The sequence below is a fragment of the Sinohyriopsis cumingii genome, chromosome 15, assembly GCF_028554795.1.
Source record: "Sinohyriopsis cumingii isolate HCF-2022 chromosome 15, ASM2855479v2, whole genome shotgun sequence".
NCBI classification, from domain to species: domain Eukaryota; kingdom Metazoa; phylum Mollusca; class Bivalvia; order Unionida; family Unionidae; genus Sinohyriopsis; species Sinohyriopsis cumingii.
Genome location: NC_142975.1, coordinates 13830001 through 13851419, shown reverse-complemented (window position 1 = coordinate 13851419; position 21419 = coordinate 13830001). Strand labels below are relative to the sequence as shown.

Here is a 21419-nt window from a genome sequence, read left to right as displayed (position 1 = left end):
AAAACTAGGATAAGGTGGGCATTTGGAATAAAGAATGGTCTCCATAAGGAAATGATTGGTCCATTAAGCAAAAAAACAAAAAAACTTCCAACATTTACCCTTCTGCTCATGCACAAGCAAAATAACCAATGGAAAATGATGTCTCTAATACAACTAGACATTAGTTTCATGGAAAATCTGTTGAAAGTTGATGCATTAAGATGTATTCAGAAGTAGCCCCCAAAATTTCTTTCCTACTTGCATTTTAGGCTAAAATGACAAAACTTCCATGGCCGAATTAGTTAATAATGTTAGTATTGATATTCATGTAAATTCTTGCAACACATTTTGTTTTCCCAAAGCCTGATTACATACATGAATCTCTTAAAACAATTAAAGAGTATGCATTACTGGAATTGTAGAATGGAAAGACATGATTCTTAATTATCGTTTGATTCTTTATTACTCGCACTGCAGTTTAAGAATTTTCTTTAGAGAGGTAGTGGTTTTCTTTCAGAATTTTCAAAATGGCAGTGAATTTCCCTTGGTAGCATTTCAAAGGCAGGATTTTCTTTTTTGCTTGTTATAGCAGTTTTTATATGAAAATAGCATATATGAACAGGCCCCCTTAAAGTATGATAAGGCCAAATAAATATGTATGGTTCTGGTTATGTAAAAAAAAATTTGGCCAGTGGGTCATTAGACATTTTTGGTTAGTCTGGATAGATTTAAATGAAGCATAGACAAGAATTAAAGCACCAATTGCAACCTTAATATCTTTAGTTGTTACATTTCTTTGTTGATATTTTTTTTAACCATGATTTTTTTTCTTTGTTTTTTGTGTGCAATTTTTAGCTTCCTCCCAAAATATAATGTATGGTCTGCAGGAAAAAAAGGTTGGTTAGGTAACCAGAACTTCATTCTTTTTTATTTGGCCTAATTAACTTGGAGTGAATTAAGATTAAACATATGTTTGTTTATATTGACAATGGCTCTGTGTCATAGAACTCTGTCACAGTAAGGGTATTACCACAAACTGCATGTCCACGCTGTTGTGAAAACTCCACAAAAGCAGTTGATTAAATGCTTTTAATAATTAAATAATCAGTGAAAGTACCTCACTACTCAGCTGACACTTAGGATGCATTTAATTTAGGCAGTTGATTTAGAAGTCCAACACCAGGATGATCAGGCTGGGTTTCTTATTGATATTGAATGTTCTGGGTATTGTTATGTTTGCCACAAATCAGATGGGTTTCTAATACTGACTCGTTTTTAAGAGGCAGAGGGGTCATTAAATTCAGGGGGAATTGCACATCCTGGACAAACCACTGCAGCTGGGAAGGCATAGAGATGCATTTAAAAGAACACTTTTGGGATGAAAAATATATATTTTGGCAATCCAGGGACTTGCAAGACAATAATGAAATATTTGACTGGATTGGTTGGGAAGTAAAAGCAGACAAAATCTCATTGAAATATGGATCTCACACTAAAAATTAGACATGAAAATATATTGAGAAAGTGGGAACAAACACAGTGTTCTGGAGAAGCTTTATTGATTCTGAGAGACAAAAGGATGAACTCAAAAAGGCTTAACAGAGATTGGAAGGGAACAGCGGGTAGACATGAGGGCATTTTGTTGGGGACATATTTTATTTTATCTAGCTGCAGAATTATATAAAAATATTGTATGTCGTAAAATTGAAGATCTTAGCAAGATCACTTAACATATGAAATTTTTGTCAAAATAACTGCAATATAGGTTCTCTCACTGATATTTTACGAGTGGCAGGGTGGTCCAAAGTGCACACTGGATTACTGTCACCTCACCTCAGTCTGCATGTGCATGAGTTTAAGTCTCGGGCTTGGCCAATGTGGGTACATGATAAAGCTTGCCAGTTTCTTTTCAGGGTTTTCCCTGGTTCTTCCTCCACCATATATACTGGCTACCATGTATAGCCTAGCTTGTGCTGAAAAATGACATTAAACCCTACAACAACAAGAACTTGGTTAAATTTGTGTATTTGAAATACTTACATGTAGTTTGCAAAAAGTACTTGTCAAACTCCCAATTTGACTTGTATGCTGTAATTTATATAAGAATATTTAACAAAAAAGAATAAAAACTAAAATGTTTTTTTATTTTATAGATTACATTTTGATAAGGATACAGGTTTGTCTCACACTTTGGGTGTTGAAAACAAGTAAATTTTGCGTGATATGAATTGGATAAAAGTTTTTAAAAACTACTTGTCTTTAAGACAAGCACTTTGGATTGGAAATTCTACTTGTCTCTTGACAAAACTATAGTGCTTCTGCATTATAATGCAGTTGATCTTTATAATGAGGCATTTTTCAACAAGATCATTATTATGTCATGACTGATTGTTTAGTCAACTAAAATAATATATTTGGTTATTATGAGCAAAGCTCTACATTTAATAGCAGTGATAAAAAAAATAATTGCTGGGATCAGTGACCATAGCTGCATTGTAAGAGAGGTTTACTTTGAGTCTTTGCTCTGACAGAGCACTGTACCTCAAGTTGGAAAATGGAAATGGAGTAAGAGAGTAATTTTTTTTCTTCAGTTGATGCAGACTTTTATTGAAGATATGGAGTTGGAGAGGAAAGACAAAAATAATGGGATCTCTCGGGCAATTCCCATGCAGCTGTCACCTCAGGATTCTCTTGAAAGGGGTGGTGGAAGAAAGAAAAATAAATTTAAAAATTGTAAGAAGAAAACTGTAATGGTTCCCATGCCACCAGGAAGACAGAACCCAAGTGGACGTGGCCTTGGTACTATGACGATGAAGGGAGAAAAGATTATTAGTTATACCACAGAAAAGGGAATCGCATATCACCCTGGAGGTATGTACTGCTACATTTCTTCAATGATTTGTACATGCTCACAAGTAAGCACATCTTCCACTTTGGGAAACATGTAGCAGATGGTGGTGGGGGTCTCACAAATGAGCTTTAACGAAGAAGAATGTCTACAAACTATAATAGTATTTTGAGCAATTTTGTTCCCCACAGTTTTGTCACAGCAGCTTGTAAAATGTAATTCATTAAGATGATGTTTCAAAAAGTAGTTTCATTGGCAGCAATAACTTACCAATCTTTCTTGCATGGCATTCACTTTTTCGTTTAGAAAAACCTGATTTGCTTGATGTGAATACAACCATCAACATAGTGGAAAAATGTCAGTAACTTTAAGACCTGGTTCACTCAAGCACCTTGCATGCCCATGAGCAGAAAAGTCGTCTTTTTCTTGGACGCTATGTTAATGGCTGTATCGTACTTAACATGACAAGAAAAAATACCAGCAGATCTGGTTCTGTACAGTTTGTTAGGAATAATCAGTAGAACAAACTGCATTGACCATGGTCTGCAGACACATTATGTTATAGCAGATCAGGATCTTTGTTGTACAGTGGAACCTGTCTTGAAAGACCACCACTTCTGCCAAAACATAATGGTCTCTCATGACAGGTGGTCTCTCATAACAGGTCATAACACTATATAATCAATAAATTTGTACATGGAGAACCTGGTCTGTCAAGGCATGTGGTCTTTCATAGCAGTGGTCTCTCAAGACAGGTTTTACAGTTTTATTCAGCTTATAAGTGGGTATATATGGTATGTTTGTTGCAAGTTATTGCCACACTGTGGTTCTTCCTTCAGCAGTATTCTATCTAGCATTACCATTCATCTGTCTTGTCTTCTGTTTGTATGATACTGGTAACCCCTGCTCCATTTTAGAAATTATTTCTGGAAAGGTCCTCTGCCTATCACATTGTATCCCACCCTTTAGGGTTTATGGTACACCCTTCTTATATTCAGAATATGACTTGCTACAGGTAAGTATTGTATTTTTAGTTGTAAGACATCACAGGCTCAGCCTCAATTAATATGACTTCATAATTCCTTTAATTGAATAATTGATTAAACATTGATTGTTTTTGTTTTGATTTCACCATTGTGCTTTTCATGACAATTGCATGACACGCATAGCTTTATGATTGTGTGTGTCTGCATTGGTTCTAGAGAACAATAAAGGTTAATAATTGAATTTAGGTTATTTAGTTTTTATCCAAGATTCAAGTCAAAATATGCAGTGTTGTAGTAGTCTTACTTTGAATTATTAAAGGATTTTTTTCTCTCAAGTTTTGGCAGACTGGTATAATAGCTCTGGAATAGTGGAATATTAATTAACTTTTCCCTGATATTTTGTGGAATGTGAAGAGAGAAATTTTGTAATATTCCGGATGTTAAGATTTCGATTAAAAAAGTCATGATTTTTCCAGTCCTGCTGTAAATGCTTGAAAACTTTAAAGGCAGAGAACCTGCTACAGATTATCATCACTTGACTGGTTTACAGTTGTGGCATTTAACATTCTGAAGTAGTGCAAGAGTCAGTATGCCAAATGGTCCATCAAATTTTATGTCTCCTAGCTCTTCATTATGTTATGCAGTAACACTGTGTGTGGGATATAGCAGTTGCTGCATTTAATTACTCCAAATGCTTACATTCAATAACAAGATCCTCTGCAGCACCTGTAGCCACCTTCCAGATGGACCATGCAGTTTTTCATGTCTGTGTGCTGTAATTTAAAAAATGTTCACCCTCAAATAACTTGAAAAATATTCTTGTTCTGATTTATAGAAAAAATAACCCATTATAATCATCATATTATCTTGAGGGAAAGATCATATCCATTAATAGGGTTGTGTTAGGACTGGGGTCAGGATAATGTGACTGGTTGGGACTTGATGCTATATGTCTGTCACACAAAGATCATATCCCCCTCCTCACTCGCACAGATAAAATGATTGGTCCCTAATAATGCATGTATAATACTTTAATGCATTGGGAGTGCCAGTGGACAAGCTATAGAGCAAATGTCAAATAGACATTTCATAATATTCATGGCTCAAGACTATGCTGCTGATGTGTTTTGTATTAATGTTAACGCAAGTTGACTGGATGGGTGGGTGTAGCAACATTGGTACACAGATGTGGGTGATACACTGGGTTCTGCAGAACACATTTTTTTTAGAAGTCTTTCTGAAAGATTTTGTTTTAATGGCTGTAGTACATTGCCTGCTAATATTACATTGCTGCATTTTTCCATGATTCTAGTCCACAGACTATGTCTAAAATTTCTGCCAATTAATTGAGGACCAGAGAAAATAAAGCAACAAGATCCCAGTCTGATTCCTTACTCAGAGCCAACATTAAGAATATCATCTGTTTCCTTGGAGTATTGTATGCATACTCTGGTGTCTGGATGCTTGATGAATTTCATCCTTGTAGTTGTCTTTTCAGCCAGATGTATCATTTTGGTGTGGTTTTGGTTATTTTGTCCGTAGTCTTTTTCATTTATTTTAGTTTTGAAGTTTTTCTTTAGCACCATGGTATGTGAATTGGTACATCATTGAATTTAACTGTTGGTGTTAGGGTAAGTATATCCTACCCATTTTTAGTTCTGGTTCATATTATTATTGTGTTTTTACTCTTTGTCTATTTTATATCTCTTGGTGTGAGTAAATGTGGGTATATCAGTTTATTGTGCACCAAGTGTGTGTATATTGATGGTTGCCTGATAATTTGGCTTTGAGATGATGCAGTCGTAGACTTGACTGAAGGTTGCCACACACAGAAGAAAAAGGGTCCCCCCTCTTTATTTCAAGATGATCCCCTTCATTCTCAGGAGGGTCTAGGATGACCTCTTTTGTAGGGAAGTTGCTGCTGCCAGTGAGAGAGGAATCAGTAGCTCCTTCCATAGCATAGAAACCACTTGCTCCAGGATTACTGATGTTTTAGCAGTATCTCTCTGTTCCTATGAAGGATGAGGTCCTTGGTGCTTCAAAGGGAGGAGGGTGTCAAGCTGCCCTTGCATATTTAAAGTGAATCATGCTTTCCTGACATTAAGTGAGAGCAGTGTTCACGTTTGAATTGACGTGAGCAAAATAAATCTTGTCTGTCAGACTACAGTTCCATTAACAGAGACACTATTATCGGATCATCATTGCCAAATCAGTCTGTTTGGTGCCTGAGTACTGGTCTCGGGTCAGGTACTGAATACTGGTCAACAGGCAGTATTCTTCAGGCACTAGATACTGGTCATTTAACCAGACCCTCCTCCCATTCTGTTACCTTTTAATTCTCTTGGGGATAGGGAGTTGGGATTTGCTTACTGGTCTGGGGAAAGTGTTCAGATTGGCTTCCCCCTTTCTCCATGTTCCCTTTTAATCTCTGTGGAATGAAGGGACCTCCACTTCCCATTAGTGAATCTTTCCTGCTTCTCATGTTATCATGGATGTGTCTTGTCTGGTTCCAAGGTCATTTGGGCAAAGCAGTAGATTTTATTTTCCTCTGGCATCATCTGAGGAGGTGAGCCACCGCTAAATTCACAGAGCATAGAAAAGGGAACATTGATATCATTCTCCAGGGAGGGAAGATGTGAGGCTTAGACCAGTCACCATCACATCAGTAGTCTAGAAACACAGGGTGTTTCTTGTAGCACAATTGTTGTTACAGACATGTACCTCAAATAAGGGGTACTGTTGCCACATTCAGCTTTGAAATGTGAAACCACATCTGTTAGAGTCCTCTGAGGAGCTAATTCCAGGCAAGAGGAGTTTTCTGGAAGGAAACCTGCCAAGAAAGGGACAAGGAGTCCTTTTGTAATAGTTTTTACACTGGTATATAGCAGAGGCACATGGTGGATTTACATGAAACAAACTTCAACAAAAAGCATCCCATCTTGGTTCTCCAACTTCTGTCTGAATTGGTCTTGACTTTCTGCATTCTGACCTTTCAGAGTAATCCCTCTTCACAGGCTAGACTCGTCCCGATAGCTCTCCAGCAAATTTTCTGTGCAATATGAAATGTATTGATTGTGAGTGCAGCCACCCTCCTTTTCATTAAAGTTGCAGATTTTCTTCTTTTCCTTTTGGAAGATAAAGATTGCTTAGTTTTCCACAATATTGAGCATCTGTCTCTAACGTGCTTAAGTTATCTGTGGGCTCTGCTATTGAGTTAGACCCATGGCTTTTAGAACTGATCCAGATACTGGTACTTGGAACTCCAGAGACAGTCTCTGGTTCATTATTGTGGAACCTCTTGTGTGTTATTTGTTGGCTATCTAACCTCTCTTTTGAACTTTCAACTGAAGCCTCCTTCAATCAGTCTTCCATCCCAGTCCCCTTTTCAGTCTAGTTTCAAATTGGTGTATCAAGCTTGGACTGGGAAAAGGGAGGTAAATATTACATAAGTACATAATTAAAATTCATTTTATTAGATCAACAAATTACAATAACAAATTCTTCTGGTTCTCCTAGACCAGTATGGCTGCCGGTAAGAAAGAAAAAAACAAAGCAGGGATTCACAGGACATTTTAGCTTGGCAGCAGCTGGCAGTGTGAGTGTTTGCTAGAGATGTCCTTTGACATGAAGTGTGAGTGCTAGAGATGTCCTTGGACATGATGGCAGTGTGTTTGCTAGAGATGTCCTTTGACATGATGCTATCTTATCCCAAATTACAGGTTAAAAAGAACAACCTTGTGACTTAAATCAAATCAGAGTTTATGCTAATTTCCTGTTTCAACAGCTTGTATAGGGGTTATCTCCCTTTAACTATAACTTGACATGGTGGCAACCGCTACATATAATTGTTGGAATCTTGAGGCCAGGCTTATATCGCTTCGCTTACACACCATAAACTTTTCAAGCTCGGAGATTTAATTTTGTTATATTTGGAATTGAAAGATCCACAAATTATTAAGCTCCAGCAAAATTACTACATAATACTAATTGAGAAAAGGAGCATCAGTCTGTTGGTGTAATTTTGGCCTCCAGAAATCTTGTCATGTACAAACTAATAACGATAACCTTATAAAAGTGTATTTACCTTTGGATTTAATTATGTCTTTTGTCAAAAATGCTTCAAGCAACTGTACATAATCAACAGACACTTGCTGCTTTGATAGTGAGATAATTTTCAAACTGTTTGGCTATTTTCATCTTTTTCCTTATCTTTTAGTCACATGTCTTTGGTTATATTTTTCAATGAAACAAGCTTAGAATATGACTTAAATCTGAGACATGGACTATAATGCAGTCATTTTATGGAGGCCCTACTAGAAACATGGGGTAGAAAAATCTTTTTAAAAAAAATCGACTCACCCAGTCAAGCAACTCCTCAAAAATTGTTCTTGCCTAGAATAAAATGTTACATAAATAGCTTTTTATAGAATATAAAAATACTTCATATTTACAACCAAATTTGACTCTCAAAAGTTGATTTCTAGAACTTATTCTGTGATCTTTCTAACACCAGTTGGGAGTCATTACAAACTGGCCTGTCGCCAGACCATCTGGGAAGGGTGTGTGTATAAGCATTTTTCAAACAAACAGTATTCTTGATTGTATAGTACTTCTCCAGTGGCCTTGTGGTTAGAGCATCCACCTTGGATCGGGAAGTCGTTGGTTCAAACCTTGGCCAAGTCATACCAAAGACTTATAAAAATGGTACTAGCAGCTGCCTGGCTTTGCAGTCAGCATTAAGAGGTTAGTGTTAGGACTGGTCGGCCTGGTGTCAGAATAATGTAACTGGGTGGGGCATCATGCTACATGTCTACATCATGATGTCCCAGTGCTAGACATCACTATAAACTGCCACACTGCAGACATCGTAGCGATATGACTGAAAAATTGTTAAAGCTTCATTAAAAATCCAAAACACACACAATTGATACTATGCTTTTTTCTTTAAACAGTAACCCAGTTATCCCTGAATAAGCATTTTATCAGGAAAGTGACATTTCAGGGTGGGATTGTTTTCATCAGGAGCAGGAATCTTTCCTTGTAGATGAGTGTTCTTAACGTGGAAATCATTTTTTAAATTAGGTGCTCATTATAACGTTGTCTATGGTAGCCAGAACATGGTGATAGAAGCCCTAATTATTGAGCTAATATGCTTTTCAACCAATAAATAGTATGCACTTTTTATTCTTGCTCTAATCTTTATTGCTACAACTATTTGTGTCAGATCAAACTAATACAAAATAATACAAAATAATGTATTCTTTATTCTATAATAAAATTGCAACTTCTGAACTTGAATCAGATTGTGATAGAAAATGTTACAATGATAATGAGTACCAGTCCATGTTTTGTCATTTAATAAAGGAAGAGTTTTATCTCATAAAATTCACAAGTATTTTAGTTCCCTTCTCAAGATACCTATTGTCATTCATTTTGGTTATTAACTTTCACACTTCATAGGCTTTCATTAACGTTCTTATCCCAAATCTTGAATCGCTGTTTTTTGCAAAGAATGGAAAATGTACTGACTGCAGTATTCAGACTTAGTGTAATTGATTTAAAAATCACATGGTAATGTGAATAGGTAAGCACATCTTGTAACATTGGATCGCAATCTTGTGTTTTTCAGCATTCCATTTGATAGCTTCAATGTACTCTGTACTTCCAAATTCTTTCTCTTGTTTTCCTTAACAAACTTTTCCCTGCAGATGGCACCTTCTCTACAAATCACTCAGTAGTCATGTGGACTAATAGTGCAGCCATCAAACTTTTCGTGACATGCAGTTAAATTTTAAAGAAGTTTCAATGTAAACTTTTGTTTTCAAATAAGATATAAAGCTCCTAACTTTCTTTTGCAAATGAAAATATCATTTTTTGGCACCAAATTTCTCTTTCTAAAGCTTGTGGCTTCATTTAACATGGTCTTCTATAATCTACTAAAATTAAGCTGGGTTCTATTCTCAGAGGGATCCGTGGTTTTTCAGTCCAGGGAGAACCCTCTCAGATCCTGATACTTTGATATTTGGATTTTACCCAGCTTTTGTTCTGTACACATTGTGCATTTTTTTCCCCTACACAGTCATTAGTAATTCAGTTTGGTTGTGCATTTTTCTAGCTGATGATATGTATTTTGTTTAAATTTCTGAATTCTTGGATAATTGTGGTCTGCGGGCTTGCCTTGATCCATTTTATTCATTTTGAATCATTGCAGTTCAAATTACCAATATTGTGAATTCTGCAGTTTTGTTATGTGGTACACCACTTTTTACCTTCATATCACTTGCTCGGCTATCAAACTTGGATTCTTTTTTCAATATTAGATTCTAATAGATTTCCTTGATATTTTCCATTTTTTATTAACAGTTGTATTTATTTGTCCCTTGTTTTCATTTAAGCCTGGTTGACTTAATTATCTTGTATTCTTGGTACAGAGATTTGCATTGCTTTCTTGTGGCTGCAAAGAAGTTTGTTTTTTATGTCTTCAGAATTGTTGGGTTCTCATTCAGAGCCATTTGGGTCAAAGAAAAGGATTATTCAAGTCTTTTTAAAGATCCTTAGAGTAAGTGGGCCCCCTCTAAAAACGGTTGAGTTGTGCCCTCCATTTTGGAGAAGCATCGTCCCCAATCTCATGAGGTCACATAGTGAGTAGTTTCCTCCCAAGAGGAAGGATTAGCACCCTCTCTTTTCCAATAGAGCCGAGAACAAGTGCCATCCTCTCAGGAGGGAGCAGCGTCCTCATTTGCCCAAAAGGGCAGAGAGTGTCATGCTCCCTTCCTAATGATGGGACCACTTCATCCTGTACTGGTCCTTTGATCAGTTCAGGGTGAAAATGCATTGTTCGCCGCTGAGGCCCATTATTGGCAACATAATCAAGCCACCTGGGGAGTGCTCAGATGTAAGTGTTGAGATCAAAGAGTCTTTCTGTAGATATGAGACACTTGGCAGGTCTTTGATCTGGCCACCAGCCATTGGAGGGAGCCCCAGTGATACAGTGATAGTGATTGGGCAGAGTTTCTCTCCCTCCGCACTTCTTTTTAATCCCTCTCGGGACCAGATATCAGCCTACAGATGACAGATTAAGGAAGGGGATTAGATCAGCATCCCCCTCTAAATCCCAGCATGAAGCAATGGTCTTCTGGACCTTTGCCACATGGAAGTGAGATTGTTGCTGCAAGCTCTGGATTATGAATTTGGGTAACAAAGGGGAAGGGAAGAACCTTCTCCCCCCATGTTGTTGGCAGGTAGAGTCATCCTCACCCACCAACAGGCAGCGAAGAGAAATTATCCTTATTGCCCTCAGTCGTTTGGATAAAATCTTTAAAACTTTTTCAGATGCACTCAAAACAACCCCATTTGCAGGTCCTTCAGCCTTTCCTAAGGACGAAGGAGTACTGCCCAAGGGACCTGCTTAGTCGTCTGGTGAGCGTACCTCTTATGCTTTTTCTGGTTGGACTTAACCTCTTTTTGGAGACTTATATCATAATGGTTGATGGCTGGGTCCCTTCTGTCAAAAAGATGGTTACCTGCTTCAGTTTAGGATCACCCTCTTCCACTAATGTCTACCATTTCTGCCTGTTAAGACCGATCAAAGTTGCCACATACATCAGTCAGTGCAGGAGAAGATCAACATGTAAGGTCGGTGATGCCAAATAAAGAATATTTTTTGCTTGGTTTCTACTTTTAAAGGCTATCAATCCATTTCAACAAAAAAAAATTTGAAGACTTTGATATCAGGACAGATTTTTCCTTAGCAGACATGATGACGTATTTCTTGCTGTAAATATCAGTCTCATTGTGTCTCTCAGTTATATTCTGATTCAAAGGTCACACAAACACCAAGTAAGAATCGTACAACTTTATTGTAAAATAAAGCTAAAATCTTCACAAAAACTTAAAACCAGTGTTGCTTACAGTACCAACCAGGCCCATAACTGCCTGTTCTACCACTCTGCTCTTGTTTTAGTAAGGATTAGAGATAATGGATCTTAATTACACTAACATTTGTGCCTTATCCAAGGGATTGACTAGCCCAGGCCCAATTAGCCATGGGAAGAAAAACAACAGAACTGGACCTGTTGAAAGTCTCTGGTATTAAATATCTAGAATGCTGGGATTAATGCTCTGGCCAACTGTCACTACTAACAATTAGAATCCGCTAGATACAGGCTCTGAGTGTGAAAATCATACTTACAACACACTCTCTCAAGCATGGCTGTATTAAGTTCAGTGGGAATTATCATTTGGTTTGTTACCTTTGCTAACCAGGATATTATTTTAGCAAAAAAAACAGCTTCCTTCAATAGTTCCACTCTTGAATGAGTTCCCAAGTCACAGCAGTCTCTGCTGGGATGAGATCAAGATAGACTTTTATGAGCAGTTAGGGCTTTAGTTTTGTTTGCCAGACTCTGAAGCAGGAGAGACAAAATATGCCCTGTAACTTGGTTTTATCTGTTAATTTACATCATACAATGTGGCTTTAAAAAAAAATTCTGGCCTGTGTCCTGGAGGAAGTTGCCCATGCTTGACCTAAAGGGAGACAGAAGGGTAGGAAGCATCTTTCCCTCCCAACTAAAATTTAAACACATATTTCAATTGCTGCCATTTTTGTATGGATTGCATAAACTGTGAAGTTAGCTGACTAGTCCCTTACCAATAGGGACCTGTCTTCATGAAAATTAAAGCCTATTAGGTTCAGTTCACATCAGCTTCTTGGGCCAGTTTAAATCATTCATCTCCAGAGGATGTGATGAAATCCACATTTTGGCACTTTTTCCTTTTACCTTTACTTGTTAGCCCACCAAAATGAATGGCATTTTCTTGCCTGGGCCAATCATCATCTCTCAGAAAGTGGCCAATGTGAATTCTGCCCACAGTAGACTCCTGTTTTTCTGTGAGGATGAGTGTTCCTTATTTTTGTTTTTATTCACCAGTTGTGGGGTCATCAGTCTTATACCATATCGACAATTTCAGCTATGCAGTAGCAGTAGGTATGGTATTATGATACTAAAATGTAATACTGTTTGTGAAAGGAGGATAAAACTAATTTTAATGATGTAATACTTACCTCTTGTTGTTGCTGGATTCCATCTCCCTTTCCTGTGCTGTCCCACTAATACAGAGTACTTTTTGTGATAGTATGAAGGGGCACTACATAAGGGCAAGTGTCATTGGAGTGTCCCAGGGGTGATCCAGTGTTCTGGAATCTTCTGGTTCACCATAATGGGAGGACAAATTTTCATCATAGTTTGAGTGTTTTCCACCTGGAAAAGTACCATCTGTGCATTAGCAACAGGTAAGTATTACATGATTAAAGTGGGTTTTACCCCTCACCAAACTACATTCAAACTCTGCCACTCTTTCTTTCAGATTCTGTGTACATACAGAATAACAGACCTGATCACCCGTACTTCATCTGCTCTATCCAGGAATTCCGCTTGGTATGTATTTATATGCCTTTTACTGCAAGTACAGCTAGTATATCATGACTTTTTTGTACATTTACATTCACAATAAATTTTCTTTATATAAAACATGAAAGAAGAGTGCTGTTCTAAGGAGTCTTTCAAGAGGTGCACATCTGAAGTCTGGCAAGCTATATGCTCTGTAACCCAAATTAAATCCATAAATTGTGCACCAGAATAAAAGGAATTAAAGTTATTTAAACAGTGCCTAATATATACAAGGTCAGTTTCAAATGACCATGATAATCAGTGAGCAAAACCTGAGAAAGTCTCTTTCTTTAAAATCAAACTCTATGCAAAGTTTGAAACTGTAGAGTGGAACAAAATGACATTTAGCATTTTAAGGCATCATGCAAAACATATGCACACTTTTATTTTATAAGTTTGTTTAGCTGGTAAATGATCTAATGCCAGCTTCAGTCTCTTGTTTTCTATGTATTTATTGTTGGGGCAGGTGGCTTTTCCAGGTAATCAGTGAATAAAATGATGTATTGAAGATTTGATGTTGTAGATAAACTTGATGGAAGAAAAAAATAGCTTATACAGATTTTCCCATCAATATAACAGGTATATAAAAAAGATTTGTTAGATAAGTTTTGGATCAGCTTTTCAATTTAGACTGCAGCTATTAAAATATTTGGTAATGTGAGAAATAATTGCTTGCAATAACAGTGTGGTGCACCAGTGCCGTCTTTGTTACAAAAATGTACAATCCTTTTCTTTGATTGTAGAATCTGATTACATTTAAGTCAACATTTAGCAGCATTGGATTCAAAATCAGTCATATTTTTTAAAGACTTTGGCTCTGATTAGATTGGGTTGTGCATTCTGTTTACCCATGTTTGGCACGCACCTTGACAACCCATGCACTCAATTCTTGTATCACTATACTAATTTAAGGAGTTGAATGCATAGCAAATTAACATCACTGTCATTCAGAACTCAGCCATAAATCTACCAGATAATGGTCTTAATAGGTCTTAAGTGAATTTTCTGTAAAATTTAGAAGCACCTTTTGCCCAGACACAATCTACAGGTGGCATTCATTTTATTTTTCTGCCATTAGATGACTCCTTGAAGGATGCATAGTATTTTATGATTATACGTGTTAAATATTACTGTATATACATATTGACTTAGTTTATATTGTGAAAATCTGCACAGAATGGGAATCATAATATGTAGTTACAAATGCTGTGCTATTTAAATATTTGACATATTTATATATTATTGGAAGAAAATCTTTAACCTTTGACTTTCTTGGCTTTGCCTTTCCTTTGGAGAACTGAAAATTTGTTGCAGAAGCCCCTCCCCCTTTGTAAACAGCTGCTGATTTTTTATAATTTAAAGAGGGATTTACTGAAGTTATAAATAATTGGTTTGATTGTATGATGTGCAATTTTTGCACATGGTGCAGTTTGTGAGAAATTAGCATAAATTCTGCAATTTAATGTTTTAGAATAAACCCTGCTTTGTCTGTTCATCAGATTTTTATTTCTTTGGAATGGAGTTTCATTTAAAAAGATGGCTATAAATTGTCATACGGATGTCAATTTGGGAGCCTGGGTGGCTGTGTGATCTAAGGCACCTGACTTTGAGTCTCGATTTGACTAGTGTGTGTATGCGAGAACACTTGGCAGTAACTTCCTGTGGATTGGTGGCTCTTTACACGGTCATCTTGAGTACTTTTTCCATAAAATGTAATGGCCGTGTATGTCTATCATGAGCTGAAAAGTGTGTTAAACCTCACAAAAACAAAAAATGCATTTGAGTTCGAACGGGGGGGAGGATTTTGAATGGTGTTTCCACATCAGAAGCATTTATGGAACTTAATCCTCAATAGCCTATGAATACAAATCAAATTACCGTACCACAGATGTAATTTAGAAAATTGCTTAATATCCTGTCCTCTTTCACAGAATGAAAACCTGTTGAATAAACTGGATAGGAATTTTTGTATCAGCACTGATATATAAACTCGTACATAAATTGTACCTTTCATATTTATGCATTGTTACAAAAGCCTCTTTTCTGTAAAATTCTTCTGCCTCGTGTAAAAAGCAACCATCATAATAATAGACAGTATCCCTTGAAAGTGCACTTTTGTCCAATTGGTTACATTCTAAATACGATGGCATTTTCAAAAGACCACCCGACATTTCTTGATCTGCAGTTACATCGTTGGTGCATCCCATATAGAACCAGTCATAAAATCCAAGAATAAATGTCTGGAACTATTTTGTGAGTTAAATCAATGTGAATCAAAATTTTATCAGTAAAAATGTATTTACTTAATTTTTTTATTGAGGATGTGAAGTGGGAATATTTAGCCATGTTTTCCAAATTTATTACTTCCACTATCAACATATTATTGACATAGCAAATATTTCATGATTTACATGAGGCAGATTTGTATTTCATTGTATTCTGCTGGTGTCTACACAGTAGACATGATTACAGGCCTTAGTATTACACATTTTTTTCATGAAATTGGTTAACTTATTCAGCTTATATTTAGGCACAAAAAAATGTGCAGTTCCGGTCAGCCGATTGTCCCTGTTTCTCATTGTCAATTCTAGCACTTATTTCTCCCATGGTAAAAAAAATGCAATAAAAATCACATTAAATAAATATAATGTTAACAAAAAGTCTTGTTGGCCTACTCTTATTTTAAAGCCAGAAGTAATAGTAAACACATTTTCTTGGGGTTCTTAATGATGTTAAATATTTGTACAAAATGTTTAATGTTACATATTTGAATGGGGGCCCTGAGTGGCCGAGTGGTCTAAAGCGCTCTTCGTTATGGATCACTGCCATCTCACCTCTGTCTGTGGCGGTTCGAGTCTAGGATTCAGCCAATGTGGGTATGTGAGAAAGCTTGCCAGTAGCTTCTCGTGGGTCGGTGGTTCTTTCCGGTGTTTTCCCGGGTTCTTCCTCCGCCATTAATACTGGCCGCCATGTATAGCCTATCGTGTGCTGAAAAATGGCGTTAAACCCCACAACAACAACAACAACATATTTGAATGATTTATTTCTGTTCATTGGCTCCATTTGATTTTTGAGAATAAGTGCCTATTTTGAATAGATCAGTTCCTCAGACCCAATGTACTAACAATGAAGTAATACGTGTACATGATCCCTTGCTGTTGTGTACTTCACATTTTTTTGTGATGGACAACCTCTTCCATTTGATGTGAATATATCCACCCATAGAATGGAGAATTGTAAGGATGCATGGAAATTATGTGCCTCTTGCATGCTTATGCCTAGGACAGTCATCTTTTTCAAGGTTGCCATATTAATAGACAAAAGTTGAAGTTATGACCAGTGAAACAATGCTTGTTGCTAGTATTGTACTGCATTGAGGTCTTTCAGACGACAAATTTTTCTATTTCAGTGTTTATTTCTCTCCATGTATAATTTTACATGCCGTTACCCCTCATCAAATTTACAAATTTACATCTGGTTATCGGTAAGACTGTTGTGCTATGCAGAGCAGAGACCCTACCAAAACAGAATAGGAATTACATATTCCTTCCATTAAATATCTGAACACTAAAATTTTGGTATTTTTCATTGCAGTATTTTGATATTTGTTTCTGTGACTTGAATTGCATGTTATTGTGTACATGTTTATGCGGCTCCTCTAAAGTGCAACAATTTCCAGAAACTGGCTAAATACTCCTGATATGCACTTTGTGTCAGTGGTTTACAATAAACAGATTCATTCCAATTAACAATGAAGTGAAAAAGGAACATCGTTCCATTTCCTCAGTGAATATATATATGATATGCAACAATCTGACAAATGTTCATATTTGGTACCACAGGCTGTGAATGCCTGTCCCGGGGTGGGTGAATCACTATGCAGGTGTTATTATGGATCCAAAAATTGGGGTTTAAGTTTAAAGTTTCCTTTCAACCAACATTCTGAAATGGGTCCATGGATTGTATCTGATCAAAATTAGCCAAAGTACATCAACCATAATGTTGCCTTGGACTCCTCAAAGATCTTACTCAGTTGAAGTAAAGAGCTTCTCCTTGGGAACTCGTTCCTACCATGATTTTCACGGATCTGAAGGATCATCAGTACGGATCAAAGCTTTACATCCATTCATGGTCCATTGCATGGTAATGCAAATTGCTGTCAGTGACCGCCTGCAAAGTTTTTAAAAATATTCCGTTTTCATCAAGTCTTGTAATGATGTCTTGTGTGTCATAATTGAAAATGATGCTATATTATATCCAATTTGGTAACTGCGTCTGAAAATTCGGAAACTTTAAAGCTGAAGAATATCAGAGACTTTAAACAAAGAAATGGTCTTGAATTCTTGAAATTATTTTGGTTGGGTAGAGCATCTGTCCTTTGGAGGGACTCTTGTTTTATATAATACTTTGTTATTGTTAATTTTAAAATTTTTGAATGAAATGACGTGATTTTTGAGTCGTTTGTACTGCACTGTATATGGTACATAGTTGAATGAATATGACTTGGAAGCTGCTAGTACCTTGGAATCACTGAAGATTATACTTTTATTTTTCGGTATTTGACGATTGTGTATTGTTTATAATAAATACATTTAATATGAAACAGTTATTGATTATAGTGTTATGACCTGTAATGAGTGTTGACCTTTCTTGAGAGACCACTTTTTTGCTGGCAGATTGGGTTGTATTTGAGTTTTTTAAAATACTCTGTTGTGTATAAAATACCTTCCTTAGAAGGCTGTTCACTTTGTGACTGCCATGAACAGGTATATATTATACCTTTTATACACTTGCAGCTTTTAGTCATTCTTAATAGGGGTATGTTAAGTTTTTACGTGGTTTATGTATTGTTGGTAGGGGTGGTGGTTTTAGGTGCAGATTCTCAATTTGTTGAGCAAACATTAAACTGTTATTAGAGAGTTGATTGCAAGATCATGTCTCAGCTTTTCTTTTTGATTGCTTTTGTGTTCTTCAAAATAATGGTGCAAAATATCTGTATAAACTGCTTACAATTTTTTTTTAGTATCTTTAAAACAGGATTTATCCAGTAACTACACTGGCAGTTGTGTAAATCAGTGCATTATCAGTAAGAAGTAGTGATTTCGCTACTTCCAAAGTATTGGTGATCAGTTTTGACTCCCAGGGTCTTATCCTAGTGCCTTTGGAAATAATCTCTTTCCTCTTACTTTAATTGGTATTACACTCATTGATTGGTCTTTCTCCATGTTCAGGTAGAATTTTTGCACTTAATAACAGTGAGGTCTTGATAGTGTATGGAAGCTATTTTGTTTATCGACCTGATCTGACACTTTTACATTGGTGGTCATCAGTAAGCATTTGTACACTTAATTTATTAGCATATGATTTTAAACCTCTTTGGTAATAACTTTACATGTCCGCTGCGCCAATACAAGTAAACTGAACTTGAATTTTGATATTTTCAGTACATTGTACTGACAGTCAACTAAAAAATTACAGATACTTACATAGACAATGAAAGAAAGACTCTTTCAGAATTTTTGTTCTATTAGAGAGTGGCATCCTTCATATAGAATAAGTACTGGTAAATAACATGGATACGGTTTTATTGTGCTGACTGGACACAATACTTTACTTTTTATTAAGTTTATGGACCTGTTTTCCTGCAAGCTGTGTGATATACTAACATAGAAAATCTTTTGAGGAAATGCAGTTTATTTAAAAAGTATTTGATCATATGTTGAAAAGATTTCACTTTCGTTACCATTATCATTTAATTTAGACATTTTTCAGAATTTTAACTTATTTACATTTGAATTGTTTTTCCTGTTGGTAGTTTATGTATACATTTATTTGGAAGGGTTCTCTTCCAAAGTATTGTGCAATTCAATTTTATATTTAAATCTGTACCTTCAGATTTGTTTGTTATCAATTAAAAATCCTTGTGACCCTAGAATTAAGCTTGACCATAAAGAACATCTGGGACATTAAAAATGTTGTTCTTTATGAATAGGTTTAAGTTACATAGACAGCAGAATGGTCATAAACATAAGTGAAGTGACCCATTAATGTCGCCCAGAGTGTGAAGGCGATCTTTATACAAGGTTCCCACATGGATCTGGAAATCTGGGAAAGGTCTAAATTCAAAAAAAATTTTTTTCAAGCCCTGAAAATGTCTGGAAATATTGAAAAACGACTTAAAAGTCTTAAATTTTTGTTACTATGGAAACCAGTAATGTGATTATTCAGGACTGTAAACAACCGATTGCATGATTCTGCTTTGTTAAACAAAATATTGTAGTTTATATTTGACTTTTTCGTTCCTTCTCATTTTACTTGCAAATTTAAATATTTTAGTCTAATTAGGTCAATACACTTTTTCTTGGTCTTGAAAAGGCCTGGAATCTTTTGATAAATTTGTGGTAGGAACACTGTCTATATGGAAATGTCAACAATGACTGATTGTACTACATATACAGGCATGTAATGTTTTGCAGTCATATGCAGAAGCTCTGTTTAAATTGTATTACCTTAATGCCTCATTCACTACTTTTTACAAATGCAATAAATTTAAGTCACGCGTGACATTTTTTTTATTCGCTCATCGGAAATAGGCACCGATGGAAACCTAGAAGGCTCATCGTTTTAAAAAAAAATTGCCACAAGATGTTACATCTTATGTAGTGTATGCTTACACGGTCTTTGTTCATCACATGGATCACATCTTCAGGTATTGTCGCCCTAAATGAGTAATGTTGATTTACAGTATTTTAGATTATTCTGACTGAAAGCAGTTAGGTGTAGATTGTAACCTGAAAATCATGCCAGTCATTCTCAGGTGATGTAGGGTGAGCTTTTATTATGATGGATTTGACTGGTTCCTTAATTATTCCTTCCTGAAGATCAGTTCTGTTATGATTGGCTGACACAGAAGAATCTGTTTGACAAGTGTAATACTGCTTGGGAACATGCTACTGACAGCTAAGTTGCCTCTGTATTCATCGCCTTACAGCTCTCTATTGACTTCTTCCAGGAGTGAAATTACTATATTCACAGCCAGGAATACAAATTTTCTAGAGTGATGCATAGCAGGAAAAAACTGTAAATTTTCATTCGTTTTCAGAATAATACTAGTAACTGCTATTCCATGGAATCGTGTAACCAAGTGGAATATTGATTATGAGAGAGAGAGAACTCTGGTTGAATAGATTTATAGTAGAGAGAGAGGGAGCAGTTTAGCAAGTAACATTAAAAGCTGTTAGTATTTATCATTCCAAACCATATATGAAAAATAAAAGAAAATATTATATTACGAACAAAACAGTGGACCAGTGCAGAGAAAAATCTAGTTAGAGAAATTTTTGAGTTTGACTTAATAAATAAAATAAAATGATCATTAAAAATTATAAGCACCCTCAATTTTTCTAGCAATACCCTTTTCCTTGCCCCACTCTACAGTGTTGGGTATCCAGGACTTGAAATTAGGATTGTTTTCACCAACACAATACATTTTAAAAAAACTGATCCTGCCTAAATTTCAATGGTCTTACAAAATCAAACAGAACCAAGTCAGTTTCTTATTCAATATTATTCATTTGCATGTTCTCAAAACAATAACTGATTTCACTGACATGACTCAGGAATGAAGTTCTCCATGCAGTTTTGTGTTTCTCTAAATACTAGGTGCAGAAAGTGGTCATCACGCTTCTCATGCATCATACTTCAGACCCTGGTGTTCATTTTCCCACATTATGGGTACTTAGTCTCTTGATTAAACTTGTGATTGTACTGTCTTATCCTTTTGGTGTTTCGGTGACAGCTGCACACTGTCCAAATACTTAAGAATGTTTGCAACTGTTACCACGCAATGTATTGAATGTTTATCAACAATGACATAAATATTAAAATAAGATTGTTCATGAAAATGACATTTGCGACTGTTTGCTGAATTAAATTGCAAATTATTCTTGTGTACTCTAATAATGTGAAACTGAAGTCTTCGGTTTGATTTTAATTTGCTTTTATGCAGTATAGCAAACAAATATGTAAACTGCATTGCTCAAGGACTTATTATTGTAAATGATTCAGTGGTGAGAATTAATCCTTGCACCTGTCTGGACACAAGCCTAGTGCCATAACCAAGTCACAATGGGTTCCAAATTTAAATTGCAAAGTTGT

At 36.0% G+C, this 21419-nt stretch overlaps 1 protein-coding gene across 4 annotated transcripts in view; it reads left to right on the top strand.

Annotated features, from left to right (window-relative positions):
• LOC149781286 (uncharacterized) overlaps nucleotides 1-21419 on the top strand; it is a 283358-nt gene that overhangs the window by 10016 nt on the left and 251923 nt on the right. For all 4 annotated transcript variants that reach the window (XM_089935370.1, XM_089935369.1, XM_089935371.1 and 1 more), the window contains exons 2-3: nucleotides 2571-2850; nucleotides 13180-13250. In XM_089935370.1, the coding sequence (XP_089791496.1) occupies nucleotides 2574-2850; nucleotides 13180-13250 (348 nt within the window). In that variant the 5' untranslated portion in view covers nucleotides 2571-2573. The remainder of the gene's footprint in view (nucleotides 1-2570; nucleotides 2851-13179; nucleotides 13251-21419) is intronic.